General features: G+C 43.7%; 1 protein-coding gene across 1 annotated transcript in view; it reads left to right on the top strand.

Moving 5' to 3' along the window:
• GNB5 (G protein subunit beta 5) overlaps positions 1 to 23,824 on the top strand; it is a 52,172-nt gene that overhangs the window by 2,821 nt on the left and 25,527 nt on the right. Inside the window, exons 2-5 of the mRNA XM_049613635.1 lie at positions 9,831 to 9,967; positions 14,005 to 14,046; positions 16,266 to 16,342; positions 22,532 to 22,664. Of these exons, the coding sequence (XP_049469592.1) occupies positions 9,831 to 9,967; positions 14,005 to 14,046; positions 16,266 to 16,342; positions 22,532 to 22,664 (389 nt within the window). The remainder of the gene's footprint in view (positions 1 to 9,830; positions 9,968 to 14,004; positions 14,047 to 16,265; positions 16,343 to 22,531; positions 22,665 to 23,824) is intronic.

Raw genomic sequence — 23,824 nt, 5'->3', positions numbered from 1 at the left:
CTCTTGATCAACAGTGAAGACATCCCACTGGGAACCTGTTAGCCTTTTCTGTGACTTGGGAAATGACCTTAAGGCAGAGAGATAGTCAAGGTAGTTTTTCAGCATAGTCCCCTGTCCTGCCAAGGATGCAGTACCCTCAGAAGCCAACTTTTGGACCCACAGTGGAAAGATCTATCCCCACCTGCATGTAAGTCAGAATTTTGGAGTTGAAAAGACCAGAAGTCATATGGCCATGTTCCCCTTTATTCCCCCTGCAGCCTCCAGACCACTTCTCCTCTACTCCTGTATAGAACCTTTGCTCCTTTGAAGCTCCTGTCATTCAACTGACATCTGTTTTCCCCTTCTCCATGCTGCTGTCTCCTGAGCTCCCAGCCAGGCTGCCTCATTTCTTAAGGATATTTGGCACATGGCTTGAGCCTTCTTTTTGACCTCAGCCCTGCCCCATCCCTGATATCTTCGGGGTTCCCAAGGGTGACTGTCCTAACCCACTGGCCTCTCTCTCCATCACAGTCTCCTGGATCCCTTTGGTCCTCAGAGCTACTCCTCCTCTTCTGACCAGTCTCCCCTCCCCCCAGAGAGCTTCATGATCTAGGATCACTGGGCTCTTCTCTCTTCCAATCTCTCAACCTCTTACTGAGCCTGTCATTCTTACATTTTGGTGTTGTTATATAGATGGCCCTGTAGCCCCTACCCCAGCTTTTCAGGCCACAAGGTAAGATGGCCAAGTCGTCCTGGTTTGCCTGGGACTCTCAGTTTTAAAATGGAAGGTCCTGCATTCTGGAAAACCCTTTAGTCCTGGGCAAACTGGGACAGTTGATCAGCCTTCTGTTAGCTCTGACTTGCCCAAATTCTTGCCTAAAAAGACAACAAAATAATAGAGCATGAACTTGGAGGAAAAGCAAACTCTACCCAACTCCAGACCCTCACTTCTTCAGCTCCCCTCCCTTTGGCCCTCAGACCAGCATCCATACTGTTGAGCCCTCTTCCCTGAATCAGACCCTTGGCTAACATTAAATAGAGGAAGTGGCTGATATGGGTGGCCCAAGGGGAAGCCTGCCTACATCAAACTCCATAGCCCCAGGCCCAGCGCCCTTGCCTTTCCCCATATTCCTCCAAAGCTTCCTCCTTCTCCGTACATGTTTTCCCCTTATTACCGTCAGCTTACCTTCTGCCATGGGTAAGTGCTCCCTTTCTTGATTATAAGACATTTTAGAATCATGAGATACAATATATAGCTTGTATTAGTTTCCTATTGATGTTGTACAAATTTCCACAAACATAGGTACTTAAAGCAACATAATTTATTCTTTTACAGTTCTGGAAGTCAGAAGTCTAACTGGGTTAGCAGGGCTTTATTCCTTCTGGAAGCTTTAGGGAAGAGTCCCTTCCTGGCCTTGTCCAGCTTCTAGAGGCCACCTGTAGTCCTTGGCTTGTGACCCCACATCCTCTAACCTCCTTTCTCTCATCACATCTTGACTCTGATCTCCCTGCCTCCCTCTTACAAGGACCCTTGTGATTACAGTGGGCCCACCTGTATAAACTGGGATAATCATCCTCTCTCAAGATCCTTAAGTTAATCACATCTCAGAGCCCCTTCTGCCATGTAAGGTAACATAGTCACAGGTTCCATGGATTAGGACATAGACATCTTTGGAGGTCTTACCACACAACTCTCAAAACTAGAAGGGTCACCTGCTTCAGCCTCAGTCCTAAAGGCACAAAAAGTTTTCTTCTCCTCCCTGCCACCTGTATGGATGAGACCACTGAGATCCAGGGAAGGATTATATTCCTTTAGCTGCCCTAAGGTTCTGCAGCTACTCTAAGGGAGAATGGGGAGCAGACGCCAGGGTTCAGGCTCCTAGGTATAGCTCTCCTCCTCACCCTGCTAGGCCATCACTCAGACAGTTGTGATTTACATTAAAAAGACACACACACACACACAAAAAAGCGGTGGGGGCAGGGCAGGCACCTAGATGGCTCAGTCAGTTAAGCATCTGACTTTGGCTCAGGTCGTGATCTTGCAGTCCGTGGGTTCAAGCCCTGTGTCTGGCTCTGTGCTGATAGCTCAGAGCCTGGTGCCTGCTTTGGATTCTGTGTGTCCCTCTCTCTCTGCCCCTCCCCTGCTGACAACTCTGTCTCTCTCTCTCAAAAATAAATAAACATTAAAAAGAATTTTTTTGAGGAAAAGATATGCATGTATGAAAAGGTTTCAGTATTCAATTTTAAAAAGTCGTAAACAGTATATATAACATGATCTCATTAGCTTAAACAAGAGATGCTTATGTTATGCGTTGACTTTGTGGCAGGTTACACAAGAAACTGTTATCTCTAGAGAAGGCCAGGGGAGGAAGGGAAGTAGAGGTATTTTTCACTTTATACCCATCTGTGCATTTACTGTGTGTATAATAAAAAATGAGTACTGGAACAGGAGTCAACATCAAGAAAAAGAAAAGAGAGTTCAACTTTAAAGAGTCCTTAACTTGAAATTAAACTGAAGAATTATCTGGAAAACAGGCTGCAAGCAGAGCAGGAGGCATGCTGTGTTTATTTCAGCTACCCTGTACCGGCAGCCTCCTGGGGCTGAGGGGGCTTCTTCCAGATTCCCAGCTTCCTTGGTGGCGGATTCTCATCTAGTCTAGGAACGAACAACTCAAAGATTTCTGTAATTTCTTTGAATACAAATCCAGATGACATTTGGGCAAATCATAGGACTTATCATCAGATGCTACTCACTTTTCTATCTGTTCTAAATGTAACTTTGTGAAAGGCTTTACTGTCAAAGATTATTATTATTATGGCTGGAGCCTTGGACTCTTCTGATTTTATGGTGTAGGGAGAAATCTAGGAAAACTGAATTTCTGGATTAGTCTGAAACAAATGTGTTGGCTGACTTTTTCCACGTTCTAAGGAAAACTACTGTGTCCTGAGGCTAGAAGTGAGTTTCGTTTCAACCTAATCCTCTCCCTGCTGCTCTTCCACCCGCTGCCCGCAGCCATGAGAGGCTTTCATTGCGTCTCCCTTTGCTTTGGCTCTGCGTTCCTAATTGCACACAAGCTAGCTAACATAAGTGTCTCCAGGGTACCATCGTAATAAACGAATGCCCACTGCCACATATTTAGAAATATAGAAGACAACAAGCCATTTATAACCCCACCACCCAGAGACAGCCACTTATAACGTTTTGGTGTATTTCATAGCTTATGATTTTATGCTTGCCTATATATTTGTGAGCATATTTGGGATTGTACTAGATTTAGAGTTTGAGCCTAGTTTTAATCTAACACAATGGATTAAAATGCCCCCCATGTCATTTTAATGTTATTTTTAATGTCAATATTTTGAAATAATTGTACGGAACCATGTAGGACTCCATCTGAAAGATGGTACCATAGCTTAGTCTTTCCAGTTTCTAATTAGGGAATTCTGGGGAGGTTTTTTTCTGTGTGTAGCTAATGGATATTTTGGGGCAATTCCAAAATCTCAAGCACAAGTGAGGAAATGTGATTGCAGATATTTTCCTACCATCCCAGTGTTTAAGGATTTTGTTTATATCCCACCTCATTCGATCCTGAGGTAAATTCAGGTGGAATGCTTTTTTAAATCGTTTTACCTGTATTGTTTTTTAATTGAAATATAGTTGACACACAGTGTTACATTGGTTTCAGGTGTACAACATAGTGATTCTACAACTCTATAGGTTATGCTGTGCTCACCACAATTGTGTGACCATCTGTCACCATACAATGGTATTAAGATATCATCGACTATGTTCCCTATGCTCTTATCCCCTTTTATCCCCATGACTTACTCATTCCATACCTGGAAGCCTGTGCTTCTCACTCCTCTTCACCCACTTTGCCCATCCCCCCACTCACCTCCCCTCTGGCAACCATCAGTCTGTTCTCTGTATTTATGGGTCTACTTCTGCTTTTCATTTGTTTGTTTTGTTTCTTAAATTCCACATATAACTGAAATTATATGGTATTTGTCTTTATGTCTCTGACTTACCTCACTTAGCATAACACTCTCTAGGTCCATCCATGTTGTAAATGATATCACCCTTTTTTATGAGAAGTGTTTCATTGTGTGTGGGTGTATAGATACACCACATATTTATCCATTCATCTATCGATGGACACTTGGGTTGCATAATGAGTTTTTTAGAATTAGCTTTGGATAATTTTTCATTTTTAAAAAAAAATTTTTTTTAATTTATTCATTTTTGAGAGACAGAGAGACAGAGTGTGAGCAGGGGAGAGGCAAAGAGAGAGAGGAGAAGACACAGAATCCAAAGCAGGCCCCAGGCTCTAAGCTGTCAGCACAGAGCCCGACGCTGAGCTGAACCCATGAACCGCAAGATCAGGACCAGAGCTGAAGTCAGACACTTAACTGACTAAGCCACCCAGGCACCCCAGATAATTTTTCATCTTTGATTCCTTAGATCTTCTACCAAATCGTGGCCATCAAAAGACTGTATATTGGTGCCAAATTTGGAAAGTGGTTCAAGATCATTTTTTAAATGGTTCTGTTTTTCTACTGAAGATGTCTCACTTGTCTTTGAACTTATCTAATGTATTACCAGTCATTTCCACAATGTTCATGTTCAGGAAAACTTTAGATCTTGTCTGTGCTTGGGTCACTTTTTTCATGGCCTTTTGGAATGATGAAAAGGACCCTGATGCATGTTTTCACTTTACGAATTTATGTTGTTTGGATTTTCATGAACAGACTTGCACACTATACATTTTACTTTAGGTTCACATGTGCAACAGATTATAAAATAAATAGCAAAATATTCCCTGAAAGTTGACAGGAAGCCACATCTTCATGAAAAATTCATCTTTGCTTGAAACCAGAATTACAGATTATTTCCATGGCCCCATCCAGATAAACTCTTAACACCCTTGTTTTACAGAGGAGGGCACAGGCTCAGAGGAGACATTGGTTTCCACTAATTTATAAGTTGTGCCTTTCCCTCAGGCCTCACTTTCCTTTTCTGAGAAGTGAGTGGATCAGGGCAACTCACTTACCTTGGGGGCCAGTGGGCGGGAAGTGTGCTGAGTACAAATGCTCCTGAGCCTGGCATCCTCCCTCCCCCATTCACCAGCTCAGCTCAGCTCTGGCTACTTTCTGCCTTGGGCTTCTAGTAAGGTTTTGTCTGTGAGGGAAGGTAGAGGCTGACGGGAGGAGGAGCTGATGGCAACTGAAAACCCCTGCTTCATACACTTGCCAAACCTCAGGGTGCCCGGGATTTGTGCTCAGCCTGACTTGTTGAGTTCCTAAGTTCTCTTCTGTTTCTAAATTTGCATCAGTCTCCCAGAGCCAGGATGAGGATGCACTTCTTGATTCCTGGACTAGAGTCCCTAACGTGGATCCGTTGCTCTAGTTACATCAGGAAGTAGAGGGATCGAAGTTGGGGGTGTCTCCTAGACTAAGAAGCCATTGTCACCACCTCACTTTGGCCTTGATTTTCTACAGTATTAGAGCCACGTGCCCAGAACTTATGCCACTACAGGAGGTGTTTTCTGTTCATAGGGGTCTGAATGCTTGTACATGACGTCCTTAGCCTCTCTGATCTTCCCCTTCCTTCTTTGTAGAAATAAGGGTTAGCCTGGGTCCTCAGGCTGTGTGTAAGGCCCTCAACCCAGTGCCTGTCCCCCAGGAAATGTGCACAAAATGGTAGATATTGGCAATATGCATTGAAATCCTCTAAAAATGTGTTATACCTTTGACTCAGCAATGCTATGAATTGGCATTTATCTAAGGAGGCAATGCAATGCAAAGGTATCCAGGCAGCCCTAGAACAAAGTGTCTTCCAGTAGGGAATTTTAGCGTTGTGGTATATTCAGTGGAATGTCATGTAGTCATTTAAAGTGACAGATAATTATATTTGACATAGACAATCATAAATGAAAAACTCGTCCCCAAAATTGTATGTGAAGTGTAGTCTGCTTGTGTGTGTGTGTGTGTGTGTGTGTGTGTGTATATATATATATACACACACACACACACACTCATGTGTACACGTGTGCAGAGAAAAGGCTTGGAAGGATATAGACCACATGTTTAGAATGGTCAGGCTAGGCAGGACTGTAAGCGATCGTGTTTCTATTTTCTGGTTACTTTCAATGGGTGTGCATTCTCTTCTATAATTATATTAAAATAAATCAAGAAAAAACCTTCTCCCTATCCCTAACCTCCTCTTTTCACTCTCTCATTCTTTCTTATCCCAAATGTGAAAGTCTCTGTGGCCCTTCCATTTCAGAAGCCCCCCCACCTCCTCCAGGTTATGTTGTTTCCAGTTTTCAAGTCCCCAGTCCCTAGTACCCTGACTCTCCATCTTTGGTTTCTGGCCTGCCAGACACCTGTTAGGCACTTTAATTCACTTCCCCCATTAAAACTCAGAACACCCCCGTGGATTAGTTCACTGTCTTCCATTTTACTGAATGAGAAACAGAGATATAAAGAAGCTAGCTTCCTCCCTTCGCTTTCCTTACCCCAACTCTTATGGATCCTTCAAAACCAGGTACCTGTGACATCTCCTTCTGATGGCACACCTGCCAGCAGTCAGCTGTGTTACCCTCGGCTCCCCAACACCTCTGTGACCACACTGCCGTGGTGATATGTGTGCAGGCCTGTCTTCCCCCTGCACACTGTGAGCTCCATAAGAGCAGGGACTGTCTTATTCTTTTCTGTACCCGTGCATCCGGCATAGTTCTTGGCACACAGTAGGGGTTCTGGAGACGTCATTTGAAAATCTGTAACTCTTTAACAGATGTGAGATTTGCCAGATAGAAACAGGATGAGTGGGTATGGGATGGAAAAATGCAATGAGAAAAAATAATTAATAGTTGGGATGTGGTCAGATTCCCATTATGTAAGGAGGGCCCTATATGGGTGGGGTGAGCCATCTTTTTAATTAATTTTTTTTTATTTTTGTGAGAGGGACATTAAATAGCTGTGGTCTTCCTAATGCACAAGTGAGGAGAACAGCAAGAATATCGATGTGAAGTGTCAAAGTAAAACACTAAATAATCTATGCTCACAACTCTGAGCTGGTACAGACATGTCAAAGGCCTGTAAGAATTTAGAAAATTCACTCTGTTTTTAAACATATTAAACAATATGTTTTAAAGAATGCATCAGTAAAAAACTAATGTGTTGTTTGTGGCAATAAAGAATGCAGTGTCTCAGCAGAAGTAATAGCATAATAATTGCATATTCAGGTATACTTTTTTTTAAGATTTTATTCTTAGGTAATCTCTCCACCTAATGTAGGGCTCTAGCTTACATCAAGAGTGGCCCGCTCCACCGACTGAGCCAGCCAGGTCCCTCTCATGTAGTTTTATAGTTAAACCAGTATTTTTTATAGTCTGAGTTTTCACAGAGACTTTTAACTTGTTCACACGTTTGTTCTTTTATCACAAAGAAATGGGGCAACTACATGAAACCAAGACTTCTTGGAGAAGTGGCTGATTCCAAGGCCAGAGCAGGGAAAGAACCTGAGTCTGTAATAAGAAGTGCTCAGGGGAAAAAAAAAAAGAGGTTACAGTAGGAGAGAGCCAAAGCATAAGAGACTTTTAAAAACTGAGAACAAACTGAGGGCTGATGGGGGTGGGAGGGAAGGGAGGGTGGGTGATGGGCATTGAGGAGGGCACCTGTTGGGATGAGCACTGGGTGTTGTATGGAAACCAATTTGACAATAAATTTCATATATTAAAAAAAAAAAGTGCTCAGGGAATGTTGGGGACGTGTTGGAAGGTCATGGGAGCTTGCTTGATGGGGCCCCTTCTGAGCAAATCAGGCACTGGATGAGCATCAAAATAAATAATTCTTACAGTAAGAATCCATGAGTCCATCTAATATACATGGGTGAATAAATACATTGGAGGGGAGGGAAAACTCCTTTTATTAGAAAGCCAACTTAAAAAAAAAAACCAGAAGGAATGATGGAATTAGGAAAACCTTGCGAACTATCGTAATAAACCATTCAGGCAAGAATCATTAACAGATGTTAAAACTAGAGTTTGAAGAGTGACTGGGTATTTATATAGTCTCAAAGTACATCTCCACAGGATGCTTCTTCATGATAAAAGGCAAAATGGTAACTGTCCAGTGAAGAAACTGGCAGACACCATCTTAACCAAATGGTCAGCGTGAACAGTGCTGGTGATGGTGAACTAATGGACAACAGGTGCCTCCTGACCAGGCACACCGGCAGGAGCTCCTCAGTCTCTGGTGTTCCTGCCAGACACATATTACCGGAATCTAATCTTGAGGAAGCAGGAGACAAGCCCAAACTGGGAAAGTAAGTCAGGAGACTAAAGAAACATGACATCTGAGTACAGCACATGATCTTGGGTTTTCTTTTGCAGTAAAGTTATTATTGAGACAATGGAGAGTCTCTCAGTAAGGTCCATACATCAGATGTAGTATTGTTTCAGTGTTACTTTTCTGACTTTGATAATATACTGTGGTTATGTAAGAAAGTGCCTTGTTTTTAGGAGATACACAGTGCAGTGTTTAGAGAGAAGGAAGGGAGAGCCAGCCAGGGAGGGTGGGTTTCTGAGAAGGGCTCTGTTGTCACTGCTTGAACTACAGTCCAGTCTGGCCCTCCCTGCCCGGGTTTCCCACAAGGAGGTGGCATTTCCCCCTCAAGTTCTAGCAGCTCCTGGGAAGGAAGAGGGCCAGCCCCCTGGCCTCACATCACTCACGTCACTCTGCTATGCTAAGACACCACACCTTTCCTCGGGCCATCCCTTGCCTCAAATGCCCCCTTCCCTGCTTCTCACCTGCCTGGGGAAATGCCCTGCTGGGAGGTTTGGAGGAAGGAGAAGTGGAGAAGGGGTCAGGAGCCCCAGTTTTCCTTCTGGCACAGCCTCCAACCACAAGGGCAGTGGCACTGCACAAGGGGGAGAAGCCATGGGATCCCCCATCCTCAGTTTCCTCACCTCTGGATGCAGGGCCTGGACTAGATGGTACCTTTGTGGGAACTTGGCTCCTACTGACACCCCACAGTGATAGCCTCTGAGATAAGCCCCTTGAAAGCTCTATTTGCTTCGAGAAAGAGGCCACGGTCCCAGCACCTGAGAGATTCCTTTTTGAAGCTCCTCCCTTGTGTTGGTTCCTTTTCTAGGTCATGTGTTCAGACTTCTAGAATATTGCTCTCTACTCACACTGCAAGTTTTCAGTAAACCCTTGGCTGTACCAGTGGCTCCCTTATTCATTCTTGCCTGCAGCACATGAATGGAGCACCCACACATCCCAGGCCTGTGCTGGCAAGAGGGGGAGGGGGGGTGGTCATTTAGGAGTCACGGTGCCTACTGGCACCTCATAGGACAGTTTTTGTAAAGTCACTTTTCCTTGTGACTGGAAAGGTAGGTGAAAGAACCGGAAACCCCAGAGTCACTCCCAGTTAGTTGTATGAACTTAGCCAAAGAACCCTTGTAAGCCTCAGTCTCCTCACCTGTTAAAGGGGGACAGTGATCTCATTCTGATGCTGCCTTGCCTACCTCGCAGAGCTGTCACCCTTCAGTGGGAGAATTATGTATAGTAGAAGGTATATAGTCTGTAGATATGAGGCAGTCTTGTTGATCCCTCAGCACACAGAGATGGAAATGCTTTGAAAAATGTAGGGTATTAAACACACAGAACGACAGTGTTGTCTCTACCCTCCACTGAGCTCAAAAGAGAGCGTTGTGAAGGCATTATAGTAAAGAGCAGGAGAATCAAGCTGTGGCCACAGAGAAAGACCAGTGTCATCCCTTTGCCAGCATATGGCTCAGAATCTGGTCCTGGGTAACAGAACTGATTGTCGCCTGTCCTTCTAGTACACCAGGTTGCGGAGCGGGTGGAGGCCCTGGGGCAGTTTGTCATGAAGACCAGAAGGACCCTCAAAGGCCATGGGAACAAAGTTCTCTGCATGGACTGGTGCAAAGATAAGAGAAGGATCGTGAGCTCATCCCAGGTACGTGGCACCTGCTATTTGATGGTGAGCATGCGTCTGACTTTATAGCAAAAGAAGAGAGCTTTCCTTTTCAAGAAACCCTTCCTGATCTCTAGGACTCCATTTATTCTCCACAGGACATGAGTTAGCATAGTTAAGAATTCTCTTGCATACTGTAGAATGCCATTCATTTGGGTAGATTTGGAATTGGTAATAACTGAGACATGAACTGTATTTGACAAACCACTCAAAATTATTTCTTCCTGAGCATATTTCAGGGTCTCATTTGTAAATGAAACCCTTTTTTAGATGGGTTTTTTCCCCTCAAGTTGGGGACATAAGTGCTTATGGGTTCTTTCACTTTAAGAGTTCAGCAATTTCTATGCCCTAAAGGACAATTTTTTTTTAATGTTTCTTCATCTGAGAGAGAGAAAGAGAGAGAGAGAGAGAACGACTCGGGGAGGGGCAGAGAGAGAGGGAGACACAGAATCTGAAGCAGGCTCTAGGCTCTGAGCTGTCAGTACAGAGCCCGATGCGGGGCTTGAACTCATGAACCATGAGATGATGACCTGAGCCGAAGTCGGACGCTTAACCGACCGAGCCACCCAGACACCCCTAAAGAACAAATTTAAGATACATTTTTGGAAAGGATATTTTTTTCATTCATTCTATCTCATTGACATAGTTTATTTTATATCTTATGTATTAGTGTTATCTAGTGCTGTATAACAAGTTACCCCCAAATTTAGCAACTTAAAACAACAAATATTTATTATGGTTTCTGAGAGTCAGGAATCTGGAGCAGCTTATCTGGGTGGTTCTGGCTCAGGATCTCTGATGAGGTCACAGTCAAGATGCTTGTCAGGGCTGTGATCATGGCACAGCTCCGCTGAGGCAGAAATTCCCTTCCAAAATGGCTCATTGGCTGGACGCCCTAGTTCCTCACCATATGGAACTTTCCATAGGGCTGCGTACAACACAGTAGCTGGCGTTCCCCAGAGTGCTAGAGGGAGATGGGGCAGAAGCCATGCTGTCTTTTATGAGCTGGCCTCAAAAGTGACTTTCCATCACTTCTGCTATATTCCACTGGTCACACGGACCAACCCTAATATAATGCGGGAGGGACCTATACAAAAGTATGACTATCAGGAGGCTGCTTATCACTGCCTGGTACTTTTTATGTCTATTTTGATGTAACACGCATTGAATATAAAACTGTAAACTGAAGTCATTTATTTTTATGGCCAGTTTGGGCTTCTCCCTATCCCTGCCTTCAGCCCAGCTTTTCCAAAGGACAATTTGGGGTTTTTTTTAATTGCCCTTTTAAGTATAAAAACTATACATATTCTAGGGGTGCCTGGGTGGCTCAGTCGGTTAAGTGTCCAACTTCAGCTCAGGTCACAATCTTGCCATCCGTGATTTCAAGCCCGGCTTTGGGAGGCTGTGCTGATAGCTCAGAACCTGGAACCTGCCTTGGATTCTGTGTCTTCCTCTCTCTCTCTCTGCCCCTCCCCAGTCACACTCTGTCTGTCTGTCTCAAAAATAAATAAAAACATTAAAAACATATACATGTTCTAAATAATCCACACACTCTAACATCTATGTCAGGTTGTATTTGATAAGAATAGGTCGTAATTAATCTATATTACCTACAGGTCTAGTATGTCACGTACTTGCTTTCTTTTACGTTCATAAAAAAAGTTATCCCTTAAGTATTCTACCACATTTTAAAAAACGCTGAAAAAGAGAACAAAGAAAAGGTTTTATTTCCACCACCCAGTCCCAGCCATTATTACTATTTTAGAGCATTTCTTTCTCAACTTTTTTTCACAAAGTGGTTATCAAGATATACATGTTGCTACCTAGCATTTTTTACTTTTTTTTTACCCCTAGAAGTGTAATATATGTTGGATTCTGTGTCACTCAAATACTGTCCTTAGGGAGGAGGTACACTGCTGACGTGCTCCATCCATCCACCTCTGCTGCAGAGAAACTAGAAGCCGGGTGGGTGTGGGAGGAAGCTGGAAACAGCAGGAATGTTCTGGAGCAGACAGAGTGACTCAGAGCAGCCCTGTTCCCTTGAAGGCAGGAGATTAATCAGCCTGACTGCGTGGGTTCGGGTTTAGGGTGGAGGCTGTCTCTCTAGGTATGTGGGCCCCTGGTGTATAAATCTGTGCTTGTGGAGCAGCCCACATTTGGTTTTATGACTGATTTTAGCCTCTTGGGTTCCTTTTTCTCTCCAGAGCACATAGTAGGTGGGTGGTGGGGACAGGCAGGCAGGCAGTGAGGTGGAGGAAGCCACCGAAGGGAACGCCAATTTGGACAATACACTGAGTCCGTCCAAACGCTCCCCCCCCCACCGCCGGCCCCATGCAGCATGTGGAGCTACAGGTGTGGAGGACCCCAAGGCCTGGAGCCCCTTATCTCTTCTCTGCTCTGTTACCTAATCTACCCCATACGTTGTGCTCAGGGGTTTAGTCAGAGAAGTCAGACTAGAAGAACCAATGTGCTTAGGAGTTTTGAAAGGTCCCAAAATGCCTACTTTGACCTTGTTTCTGGGCACTTTGGCCACACGCAGCAGGAATATGGAAATCTTCCAGTAGATCATACAAAGCATCAAAAAGGCTAGGTAGCAACATATATCTTGATAACCACTTTGTAAAAAAAAAAAAAAAAAAAAAAGTCAAGAAAGAATGCTCCAAAATAGTAATGGCTGGGACTGAATGGTGGAAGTAAAACAATTTCTTTGTTCTCTTTTTCAGCGTTTTTTAAAATGTGGTAGAAAACTTAAGGGATAACTTTTTTTATGAACGTAAAAGAAAGCAAGTACATGACATACTAGACCTGTAGGTAATATAGGAGATTAATTACGACCTGTTCTTATCAAATACAACCTGACATAGATGTTAGAGTGTGTGGATTATTTAGAACATGTATATGTTTTTAATGTTTTTATTTATTTTTGAGAGAGACACACAGAGTGTGAGTGGGGGACAGGCAGAGAGAGAGAAGGAGACACAGAATCCAAAGCAGTGTCACTTTGGATAATCAGACCTTACCTGTGCCCCTAAGTAGCATCTCTTCCCCTACCCTTGCCTCATTCGTCAGATTTGGCTCCAAATGGCTTGAATGATTACAAAAACCAAGCCTGCCGTGGATGCTGCAGACTCGCCATCCCGGAGGGTGTGTGGGGAACCCATGTGCTGAAGGACTCAGCTCAGCCGTCCTCTTCCGCTGTTGGGCAGAGCCTGGGGGCCCAGAGGACCCGCACACCAGATGCTGGGCCGGTGACTGCATTGTAGGGACCAGGGCTTATGTGGTCTATCCCCAGTGGGTTTGTATGACAAATAGATGACCTAGTGGTGACTCCCCACAGCCCCAGTGTGGGCTGCAGCAGTGGTGACAGTGAACTTGGCCCCAGCCCAGAACACACCCTGACAGGGAGTGCTCTCTTTGCAGAACAGCTGCCCACAGGGGATCCCCACCATGATGGACTTGTTCTCAGCATAGGTGCAACATGTCAGAGTGGCAACGTTACACTGATCTCAGGCCAGCGCAGCTCCGAGAAGTGGGTCAGGAATGAGGGTGGGGCTCTGACCCGTCCCTACAGGGAGCACAGCACACAGGAGCCAGGATGGCTAGTGGAGGTGGTGAGGGAGAAAGCAAGAGTCCATTCATTGCCTGTCAGGTACTTAGAGGTCGTTTCAGGTTTGTCTTACGCCTGTATCGCTTTCTGACAGGGTATGGTGCGTGATGGCCATGTACCAACAGTTTGTGCTTGGTTTCTAAATAGTATAACAGAAGTCTCCGAGCATTGCTTTTGTCTTTGTATCTGTACAAGGAGTATAACGTTGAGAACTGAGCCTTTAATCAGGCTGGACAGTTGAGCCCCATATTCGCTCCCCTTTTGTTCAAGGATAGATCTTGATTACCCAGATACTCACTCTGGCTTTCTCCTGCACACTGTCCCGCCAGACACAGCTTTTATGAACAATTCTCAGTACTTCCCTGTAAGGACTGGCTGACAACTCCTGAGCTATTTACTCTTTTCCTTCCAGGATGGGAAGGTGATCGTGTGGGATTCCTTCACTACTAACAAGGTAAGGTGTTGTCACTGGCATGTTGAGCAGCACCTCAGAACCACAGCCCTGGGTCCTCATCCCCTCCAGACACCCCCAGTCACAGTCATCCTTCTTCTCGGGTGCCTTTCTGGGGATGGAAACCCCACAAAAGCCCATCTGTATTCGGACAGCTCAGCAGCCCACAGCAAAATCCATTCCTCCCCTCATTGAGGCTGGAGCATGGAGAGCCACCAGACAGGGTGCTAGCACTAAAACGGGAAAGGGCCTGGCTTGGAAAACTTGTCACATTCACACAGGCATGTATTGTTTTTCTTCTGAGGGATGGTAGGAGGTTCCCAAATCCCTAGGTTTCTCTCCCCTCTATGTCTTTGACCAGACTCCATTCCACTGTGGACATGAGCAGGCAGTGGGCAGGGAAGATGTGGCTGCAGGGGGTTGAACTGACTATCCTCTGTCCGGCCTGGGCATGCTCGGCTCTGAATTTAGACTCTTAAGAGAAAGGCCAAAATCAATGTGTCGGTGTGCTTACAAGCCTGCATCATGTTGCCATTTACAGTAATGACTATTGATTCTGTTATTTACTTATAAAGAAAGTCTTCTTTTTCACTATGTAAAACACAGAGATCTAGATCTGCCTAAAACTGAACAGCATCTGAATTCTGCACTATTGAATGTGTTTAGTAGCTGTTGTGGTAGGCAGTTGCTGTACAACCTGATCAAGGGGGGGCCCAGAACCATCTTTTGGAGCAGAGTCCCTAATGGTCAGGCCCCTGGGAAATAGTAAAAATGGCAACTTAAGAGTTTGCAAAGGGCTTTCCTGTCCAGCACCTCCCTCCACGGAAGCTTCTATTTCTCCCAGCATGCCTTAGCATCTTCAGGAGTGTGTGGGTTTTTGTTATTTCTGTTTAAGCCTTAGAATGTCATTGAGCACACACTGCCTGGTTTCTAAGGGGCATGGTGTTGCCTCTGTGGCCCCCCCCCATCAGAGACCATAGTTCTTCTTTACTTGTAAAGAAGGAGGCCTGGGGTGCCTTGTGCCTAAAGCGACCATTTGCACAGATTATTCTTGGCGTTTAAAAGGCTGTAGATTCTGGGGCACCTGGGTGGCTCAGTTGGTTAAGCATCTGACTTCAGTTCAGGTCACAATGTCACAGTTCATGGGTTCAAGCCCTGCTTTGGGCTCTGTGCTGACGGCTGGAGCCTGGAGCCTGCTTTGGATTCCTTATCTCCCTCTCTCTCTACCCTTCTCCTGCTTTGCTCTGTCTCTCTCTCTCTCTGTCTCTCTTTCTCAAAAATAAACATTAAAAATTTTTTTTTAAGGTTATAGATTTCAAGTGACAGAATTTTCATGGGCAGTGTCAGGGCCCATGTTTCCCCCACAAAATCACACGGGATCAAACAGGAAAGAAGACCAGCGCTCACATGTACTTTAGGAATCATCTAGTCCCATCCTCTCCCTTCACAGATGGGGAGAGACTGAGGGAGGACAAATGGCAGGGCTACATGAGGCCGCACGTCTTGCTGGTGTTGGAACCAGGACCAGGGCCTATGTCTGTCATGGAAATAAGACCACAAATTCAGAAGGTTTTGAATTGTGGCTTTCTTGTTTGCCTGTCTACATGCAGGAGAATGCAGGAGCCAGGAGCAGGAACTGCTACATCTTGTTCTCATAGCTTCCATGTTACGGGTTCTGTGTTATCTGTGAGCACAACTCAGCATCACCCTGTGCACACCTGCCCCCACTCACACCTTCCCAGGAATGGTTTCAGGCCCCACAGGGCCCAGCGGCTGTCGTACACTCACAAGGAGACACATATACATACATGTTGAATCATTTAAGAATAGATTTTGAAAATAGGGGGAATTTGAGTAAATAGGTTGAAGAATATAACTGCAGTGAAATTCAGACTGACCTTTCAAAGAAAATGAGCTCCAATATTCATTCACAAGAACGAGGGGAGTACACCATTAAGAAGTAAGTAAAACATTAAGAGTATTGTTTTGCTGGTTGAGATTTTTAGCTTTCCAAATATACAACATACTGTTCAGCTGATTATGGGGGAGCTGAGTCTCTTTGTCAGTCTCCAGCTGATCGTCACCTCACATCACTGCTTTTTGAAGCTGTAATGGAATTGAGCAGGAACCTGAATCGTTTCATTTTGTGAAAACTAAAGGTTAATACATGTATGTAGAAACACTGCTCGTTCCTTCTATGAACCTTGCGTACTGTGTTTCAGGAGCACGCGGTCACTATGCCCTGCACGTGGGTGATGGCTTGTGCATATGCCCCATCAGGATGCGCCATTGCATGCGGGTGAGTAGGGGCCATAGCAGCTTTTCAGATGTCCTGTTAGCCATAAAACACCGTTCGATGGGCAAAAACAAACACACAAAAACTTGTTTTTGTTATTTACTGGTTAAGTAATGTGTTAACTTCCTCCCTGAACTTTATCAAAAAAGAAACTATAAAAATCTCTTTCATAATTATTTTCACTACAGACTGACAGTCATTTAAGTTTCAAACCTGCCCGCCTCTACTCTCAAATGCTGTTGGTAGGGACTGGAAATTGGTGTAGACATTTTGGAAAACTTGTTGGTAATATGAAAGAAGCCTTGAAAAATTTATAACCTTTGGGGCACCTGGGTGGCTCAGTTGGTTGACCGTCTGACTTCAGCTTAGGTCATGATCTCACAGTTCACGAGTTGGAGCCCCGCATTGGGCTCTGTGCTGACAGCTCAGAGCCTGGAGCCTGCTTTGGACTCTATGTCTCCCTCTTTCTCTGCCCCTCCCCTGCTTGCACTCTGTCTCTCTCTCAAAAATAAATAAACATTAAAAAAAATTTTTAAAAACCAAAAAACAAGAATTTGTAATCTTTGATCCTAATGATGCCACATCTAAGAACTTTGTTTGAAAGGAATGATCCATAATATAGAAAAGCCACATGAGTGATAATATTTATTGTAGTGTTATTTAAAATAAAGCAAAAATAGTGTCAAGTAGGGAAGAACAGTATGTCCATCAAAGGAAATTGTTAAGTGAATTGTGGTACATGAATTGAAGAAAATATTTTATACAACCATCAAAAAGAAAACTTCTTAATTATAGTAAGTGAAAAGAGCATTCAGGAAGCCTGGGTGGCTTAGTTGGTTGAGCGTTCAACTTCAGCTCAGGTCATGATCTCATGGCTCAGGAGTTTGAGCCGCACATTGGGCTCACTGCTGTCAGCACAGAGCCCGCTTCAGATCCTCTGTCCCCCTCTCTCTCTGCCTCTTCCGCACTGGTTTTCTCTCAAAATAAATAAATAAACTTAAAAAAAAAAAAAAAAAAAAAAGAGCATCCAGGTGGCTAGGAAGACTGTTTTATTCCCTATTCTCCTGGAGCTCAGTTTAACAGAGTTGGCCCTGAGGACTGCAACCAACCCAATTCCCTTTCCCTGTGTTAAACGGTTCTGGAACCATTCAAAGTATTTCTACAGTAGGAGCCCAGCCATGTTAGGAAAGAGTCAATCACATGTCTGTGATGAACTATACCAGAAAATCCAGTAGCAGTTCTTTGTGGATGATAGGACTATGGGTTTTTTTTAAATAGTTTTCTCTATTTTCAAGTTTTAAAAATAAGTGTATGTTATTTTTATAATCAGGAGAAAATAGTTTTATTTCAAAAGTGAAAATCCTTGGCCTTGAAACAAAAAGTTTGGAGCATTCTCCAGCCAGGGTCACACCAGTGCTCATCCCCAATGTCCCTCCCTTTGGGTGGCTGTTTGGGGGCATCTTTCCATTAACTCTCCATTTGCCAAGACCCTGTGTGCCTTTGGAACCCATGGTCACACACACGTATTACATATTTTCTAATTATTTAAATAATTCAAGAGTAAGTTGTATTTCCATCTTATAACTGAATGGTAATATTTATATAAAATTCATTTCCATTTACTTCTTGAAATGGTTTGAGGTAAGCACAATAAAAGACACACACATACATGATTTATATATATGTGTGTGTGTGTGTGTGTGTGTAGGTATTTATATATGTCATATATATAAAAAATTTATCTATATGCTATATATATAAAACATTATATATGTGTATGCATACACACACACACACACACACACACACACACACACACAAACTATCAGGTAAGTACAAAGGAGTTCAGCCAGCTGGACAGTTAGAAGGCACAGTCCCCACAAGACTTCTGTCCCTTCAGATACCAGCCACAAATTTGAGAGTCCCCACAACCATTCTCAGGTTTGAAAATTTTCTAGAACAATCACAGAACTCTGGGAAGTGCTATACTTAGGCTCACAATGAAAGGATACAAATTAGAGCCAAAGAAAGAGGTGCATAGGGCAGAGTCCAGGAGGGGTCCAAACCTGGAACTTCCAGGTGTCCCCTCCCTGTGGAGTCACAGATGGCATCACCTCCTCCTGGCCACCATGTGTGATGATACGCAGAGTATTATCAGCCAGGGAAACTCCTCTGAGCCTCTGGTGTCCAGAGTTTTTACTGGGGCTCAATCACATACTCCCCATGTGGCTGACCCTCAGTCTCCAGTGTGTCCTCGAGGTTTAGACTAATACCTTCAGTTTCTAGTTCCTCCAGAGGAGGTCAGAACTTACAGAGATTGGAAGTCATAGTGCATCTCCTAAAGCCCCCACCAGAAATCACACTGTTAAGACTATTGGCCAGAACTGCTCCCGTCAGACAAGCCATTCCTGGGACTCAGAGATGACCTCCCAGTAGCTGAAGGCAAAAGCCAACCTCTCATTAGGTAAGATCAGTTCTTTCTCATTAGGAATAATAAATATTCTGCATTTTAAAAAACCCTGGAGTAATATGTTTCTAACTGGGCATTGATGTTAGCAGATACATAGAGTTGGGTGAGTTACATGATTTCTCAGTATTTGACACTGAGATACTAGCTGTCTGGTTCTGCATTACAAAAAGAATATGTTGGGTAGATCCTTCTGCAATATGCAATGGATATAATAACATAGTGAACAAGGTCTTTCACAGTAATTTAGAAAATGATTCTCTCGGATATGTCTTATTTGAACCCTCACTAAATAGAACCCAGTGGGAACATGTCCATGAGGATGAGGGGCAGGCAGGGAAGAGAACAATTTTACAAGGCCCAGGTGGACACATTTGTGGTGACAGCGTGGCAGAGAGAAAAAGCTCAGAGAGGAGGGATGGCTGGTGCCTTAATCTCAGTCACATCTGTTTCCCAGCCCTGGCATATGGTAGCTGGTCAGCACCTGCACTGGCTGCCTCGCACCTTGTTATGAAACAGAAGTGGAAGTAGTTCAAGGTGTAACTATTGGTGAAATATTAACAAATATGTAAAATATGGGGTCCACTGGATGAGGAGAGAGCATTAAAAATGAAACTGAGAGACTGAATCCCCATCGTAGACAAAAGCACCATCTCCCTCGCTCAGACCTTCCTTAGAACTGCCAAGAGCCACCGTGATTAACTTGCCTTTCTAGTGATGATCTAATGAGATGTTTCTCGACTGTGGCTTTGTGACACCCCTGTAACTCCGTGATCACACAGACCCACATCTCTGCCACATTCTCAATTTTTTTTTAGGGAATAATGGGGATATTTTTATCTCCATCTGCCTGACTTGTGGGTCTATTTCTTAGTTGCTTCCAAACTTAAAAGCTAAACTCTAACAGTATTGACACAATCCTCTTCTCAAAAAAAAAATGTGTTAATTGATTTTATTTATATGTAAGTTTTTTTTTTTTTATTTGAAAACCAGATCCCCAAGAAGACTTCACTCAGGAATTGTACACTTGATATGAACACCTGTTCACAAGGCACTGGACTGAGTGTCCTGGGGAATTTAAAGATGAATAGGATAGGGGCACCTGGGTGGCTCAGTCGGCTAAACGTCCCACTCTTGATTTCAGCGGAGATCATGATCTCGCGGTTCTTGGGATCGAGCTGGACCTCGGGCTCTGTGCTGACAATGCAGAGCCTGCTTGGGATTCTCCCTCTCTCTGCCCACATGTTCTCTCTCTCTCTCTCAAAATAAATAAATAAACAAACATAGTGCCTGCCTCCAACCAAGTAGAATATAAAGATAACAATTATGACCACTTACTGAGCCTCTATCCTATGTCTAGAGCCATTCTGAACTCTTTATGCTTCTTTACAACAGCCCCTTGTAAAAGGTGGGTGGCATCCACTCCATTTTATAGTTGAGGAAACTAAGGCTCAGAGAACCTTAACAAACATAAGCAAGATTACAAAATGAGTTAGATACTAAACCAGAGATTCAACATCAGATGCATCACACTGCAAGCTTCTCTGCTTCTCATAGTGCAAATAATTCAAAATAATAAGTATCCCAACAGAGCTACAGAAACTACTCTGAAGCCTCGGCATGGGAGAAAGCCTTCCACCCTGAGGTCTGGGGAAGCCCATGGTCCACAGCATGCTAGTTCAATGGCACAGCCTAACTGCAAATCATTCTTACCCACAAGCTTATGAATTACTGGTAATAGACTTCCCAAGTCCACACCTGCCGCTTTGAGCAGCTGGAAAGGTTAAGGGACACCCTAGCATCCCCAGGGCCTCAGAAGAGAGCTCCTAAACATCGTTCCCCACTAAAAGGAAGCAAGGCTCCTTGGAGTAAGGCTGATTTAGGTCTGGGACAGGAAAGGAAGGCCTCTTTAGAGCCTGGGGGATTTTCTTGTTCCAGAAAGCAAGGAAATATTCAAGGACCAATGGAGTCCTATCAAAAGGAAACAGGAGCTGCTTGAAGGGGCCCCCACTGTCCAAATTTGGGACAATTTGAGCATCACATGGAATAGTGATAGTAATGGATTATAACAGAGTTGAAGAGAAAAAGGAATCCATTTCTTAGGGATGCTCAAATCAGGAGGTCACCCTTTTGTACCCCTAAAGTAATATTTGATTCAAACAAGCATAGTCTTGCTGAAGCCTTTGCATGAAAGGTTGTTGGAAAGCAGGATATTCACATGGTCTTGAAGCGTCAAACCCAAACTATTACTAATTATAAACAAGTCACATTTACCATGGAAAGATATAATGCTTTGACCAAGTCATCAAAGTTGGCATCACCAATTTTAAGACAAGAGGCATCACAAACCTCTGAAGTGAAGCAGTAAGAAAGAAGTACACAATGTCACCTTTATACTATTATTGCCAAACAAAAGTTATACTTGAAAATAGCCATTAAGAAACAATGTGGAGCACCTGGATGGCTCAGTCACTTGAGCGTCCGCCTTCAGCTCAGGTCATGATCTTGCAGTTTGTGAGTTGGAGCCCCACATCAGGCTCACTGCTGTCAGCCTGTCAGCACAGAGCCCACTTTGGGTACTCTGTCCCCCTCTCTCTGCCCTTCCCCCCACTTAAGCTGTCTCTCTCAATAAATTTTGAAAAAAGCAAAGAAACAATGTGACAAGTCCAGATTGTATGTGACATTCTATAAAACACTTGGCCTGGGGCACCTGGGTGGCTCAGTCGGTTAAGTGGCCGACTTCGGCTCAGGTCATGATCTCGCGGTCCGTGGGTTCGAGCCCCGCGTCGGGCTCTGTGCTGACAGCTCAGAGCCTGAAGCCTGTTTCAGATTCTGTGTCTCCCTCTCTCTGACCCTCCCCCCTTCATGCTCTGTCTCTCTCTGTCTCAAAAATAAATAAACGTTAAAAAAAATTAAAAAAAAAAAAAAAAAAACACTTGGCCTAAGATCTCTTGTCATGAACAACAACAAAAAAGAGGTAGAGGGTCTGTTCTAAATTAAAAGATCTTAGGGGTGCCTGGGTGGCTCATTAGGTTAAGCGTCCAACTTTGGCTCAGGTCATAATCTCACAGCTCATGAGTTCAAATCCCGCATTGGGCTCTGTGCTGACAGCTCAGAGCCTGAGCCTGCTTCCAATTCTATCTCCATCTCTCTCTGCCTCTCCCCTGCTTGTGCTCTGTCTCCCTCTCTCTCTCTCAAAAATAAACATTTAAAAAATTAAAGGATCTTAAAAAGATACAAAAAACAGTGCAATATCTGAACCTTGCTTGGGCCCTGGATCTTGGGGGCAATTGGGGAAGATTGAATACAGATGACCTCTTGCACGGTGTTAGGGAATTTGTGTTAGTTTTCTAAATGTGATAATGATTTAGTGGCCACCTAGGAGAATGTTCTGTTTTATAGAAAATGTATATTTGCAAATTGAAGTATTTAGATGTAATATGTCACGTCTGCACTTCCCTTCAAATGGTTCAGAATTTTCTCCTACAAATATGGCAAAACCAAAGTTACTAAACATAAGTCAGGGGATCTGGGTGTTCATTGTCCTATTTTTCTTTCAATTTTACTGTACATTTGAAAATCTTCCAAATAAAAGTTGGGGGAAAGTTTACAATATATGATGCTGCCAAAGGGAAACATTTTGAAAAAGTGCGTGTGCATGAGAATGTATACATGTATTCTATTGCCTTATATTAGCATTTGACACTTCTTTCTTTCCATGCTAGTGGTTTGGATAATAAGTGTTCTGTGTATCCACTGACATTTGACAAAAATGAAAACATGGCTGCCAAAAAGAAGTCAGTCGCTATGCATACCAACTACCTGTCTGCCTGCAGCTTCACCAACTCAGACATGCAAGTAAGTAAACGGCCATGTGGTGGGGCAGCCTGCTGGAGAGCAGGGGAAGTGGCAGAGGACTAAGAAGGAGTGGCAAGGAGAGGAAGCTTTCCAGTGTCCTCTATCATTATTACTGTTATTGTTACTGTTATTATTATTATCATCTTGTTCAAGTATAATTAACATACAGTGTTATATTTCAGATGTACAATATAGCAATTCATCAGTTCTATGCATTTCCCATTGCTCATTATGATAAATGTGCTCTTAATCCCCTTTATTTCACCCCATCCCTCACTACCTCCCTCCCCTCTGGCAACCGCCAGTTTGTTCTCTGCATTAAGAGTCTGTTTTTTGAAGGACGCCTGGGTGGCTCAGTCAGTTAAGCATCCAACTCTTGATTTTGGCTCAGGTTGTGATCCCAGGGTGGTGGGATTGAGCCCCGCATAGGTCTCGGCACCGAGTGTGGAGACTGTTTGGGATTCTGTCTTTCTCTCCCTCTCTGCCCCCTCCCTCACTCATGCACACTCTCTCAAAATATATAAATAAACTTAAAAATAAAGAAAACCATTTCATTTACAATTACATCGAAAAGAATAAAATACCTAGGAATAACTTCACCAAGGAGGTGAAAGCTCTGTACTCTGAAAACTATAAAACATTGATGAAAAAACTGAAGATGACACAAATAAATGGAAACATATTCCATTCTCTAGACCCGATATTGTTAAAATATCCATTCTACCAAAAGCAATCTACAGATTTAATACAATCTATTAAAATACCAAGAACATTTTTGAGAGAACTAGAACAATCCTAAAACTTATATGGAACCACAAAAGACACCAAATAGCCAAAGAAATCTTGAGAAAGAAGAACAAAACTGGAGGTATCAAAATCCTAGATTTCAAGATATACTACAAAGCTGTAGTAATCAAAACAGTATGGTACTGGCACAAAAATAGATGCATAGGTCGATGGAACAGAATAGAGTCCAAAAATCCATCCACACTTTTATGGTCAATTCATCTACAGCAAAGCAGGTAAGAATATACAATGGGGGAAAAGACAGTCTCTTCAACAAATGGTGCTAGGGAGATTTGGCGGTTGGGAAGATGGCAGCGTAGGAGGACGCTGGGCTCACCGCGTCCCGCTGACCACTTAGATTCCACCTACACCTG

Source organism: Panthera uncia, assembly GCF_023721935.1.
Source record: "Panthera uncia isolate 11264 chromosome B3 unlocalized genomic scaffold, Puncia_PCG_1.0 HiC_scaffold_1, whole genome shotgun sequence".
Lineage (NCBI taxonomy): Eukaryota > Metazoa > Chordata > Mammalia > Carnivora > Felidae > Panthera > Panthera uncia.
Note: the sequence above shows the minus strand (reverse complement) of the source record. Positions and strands in the feature narration are given on the sequence as shown.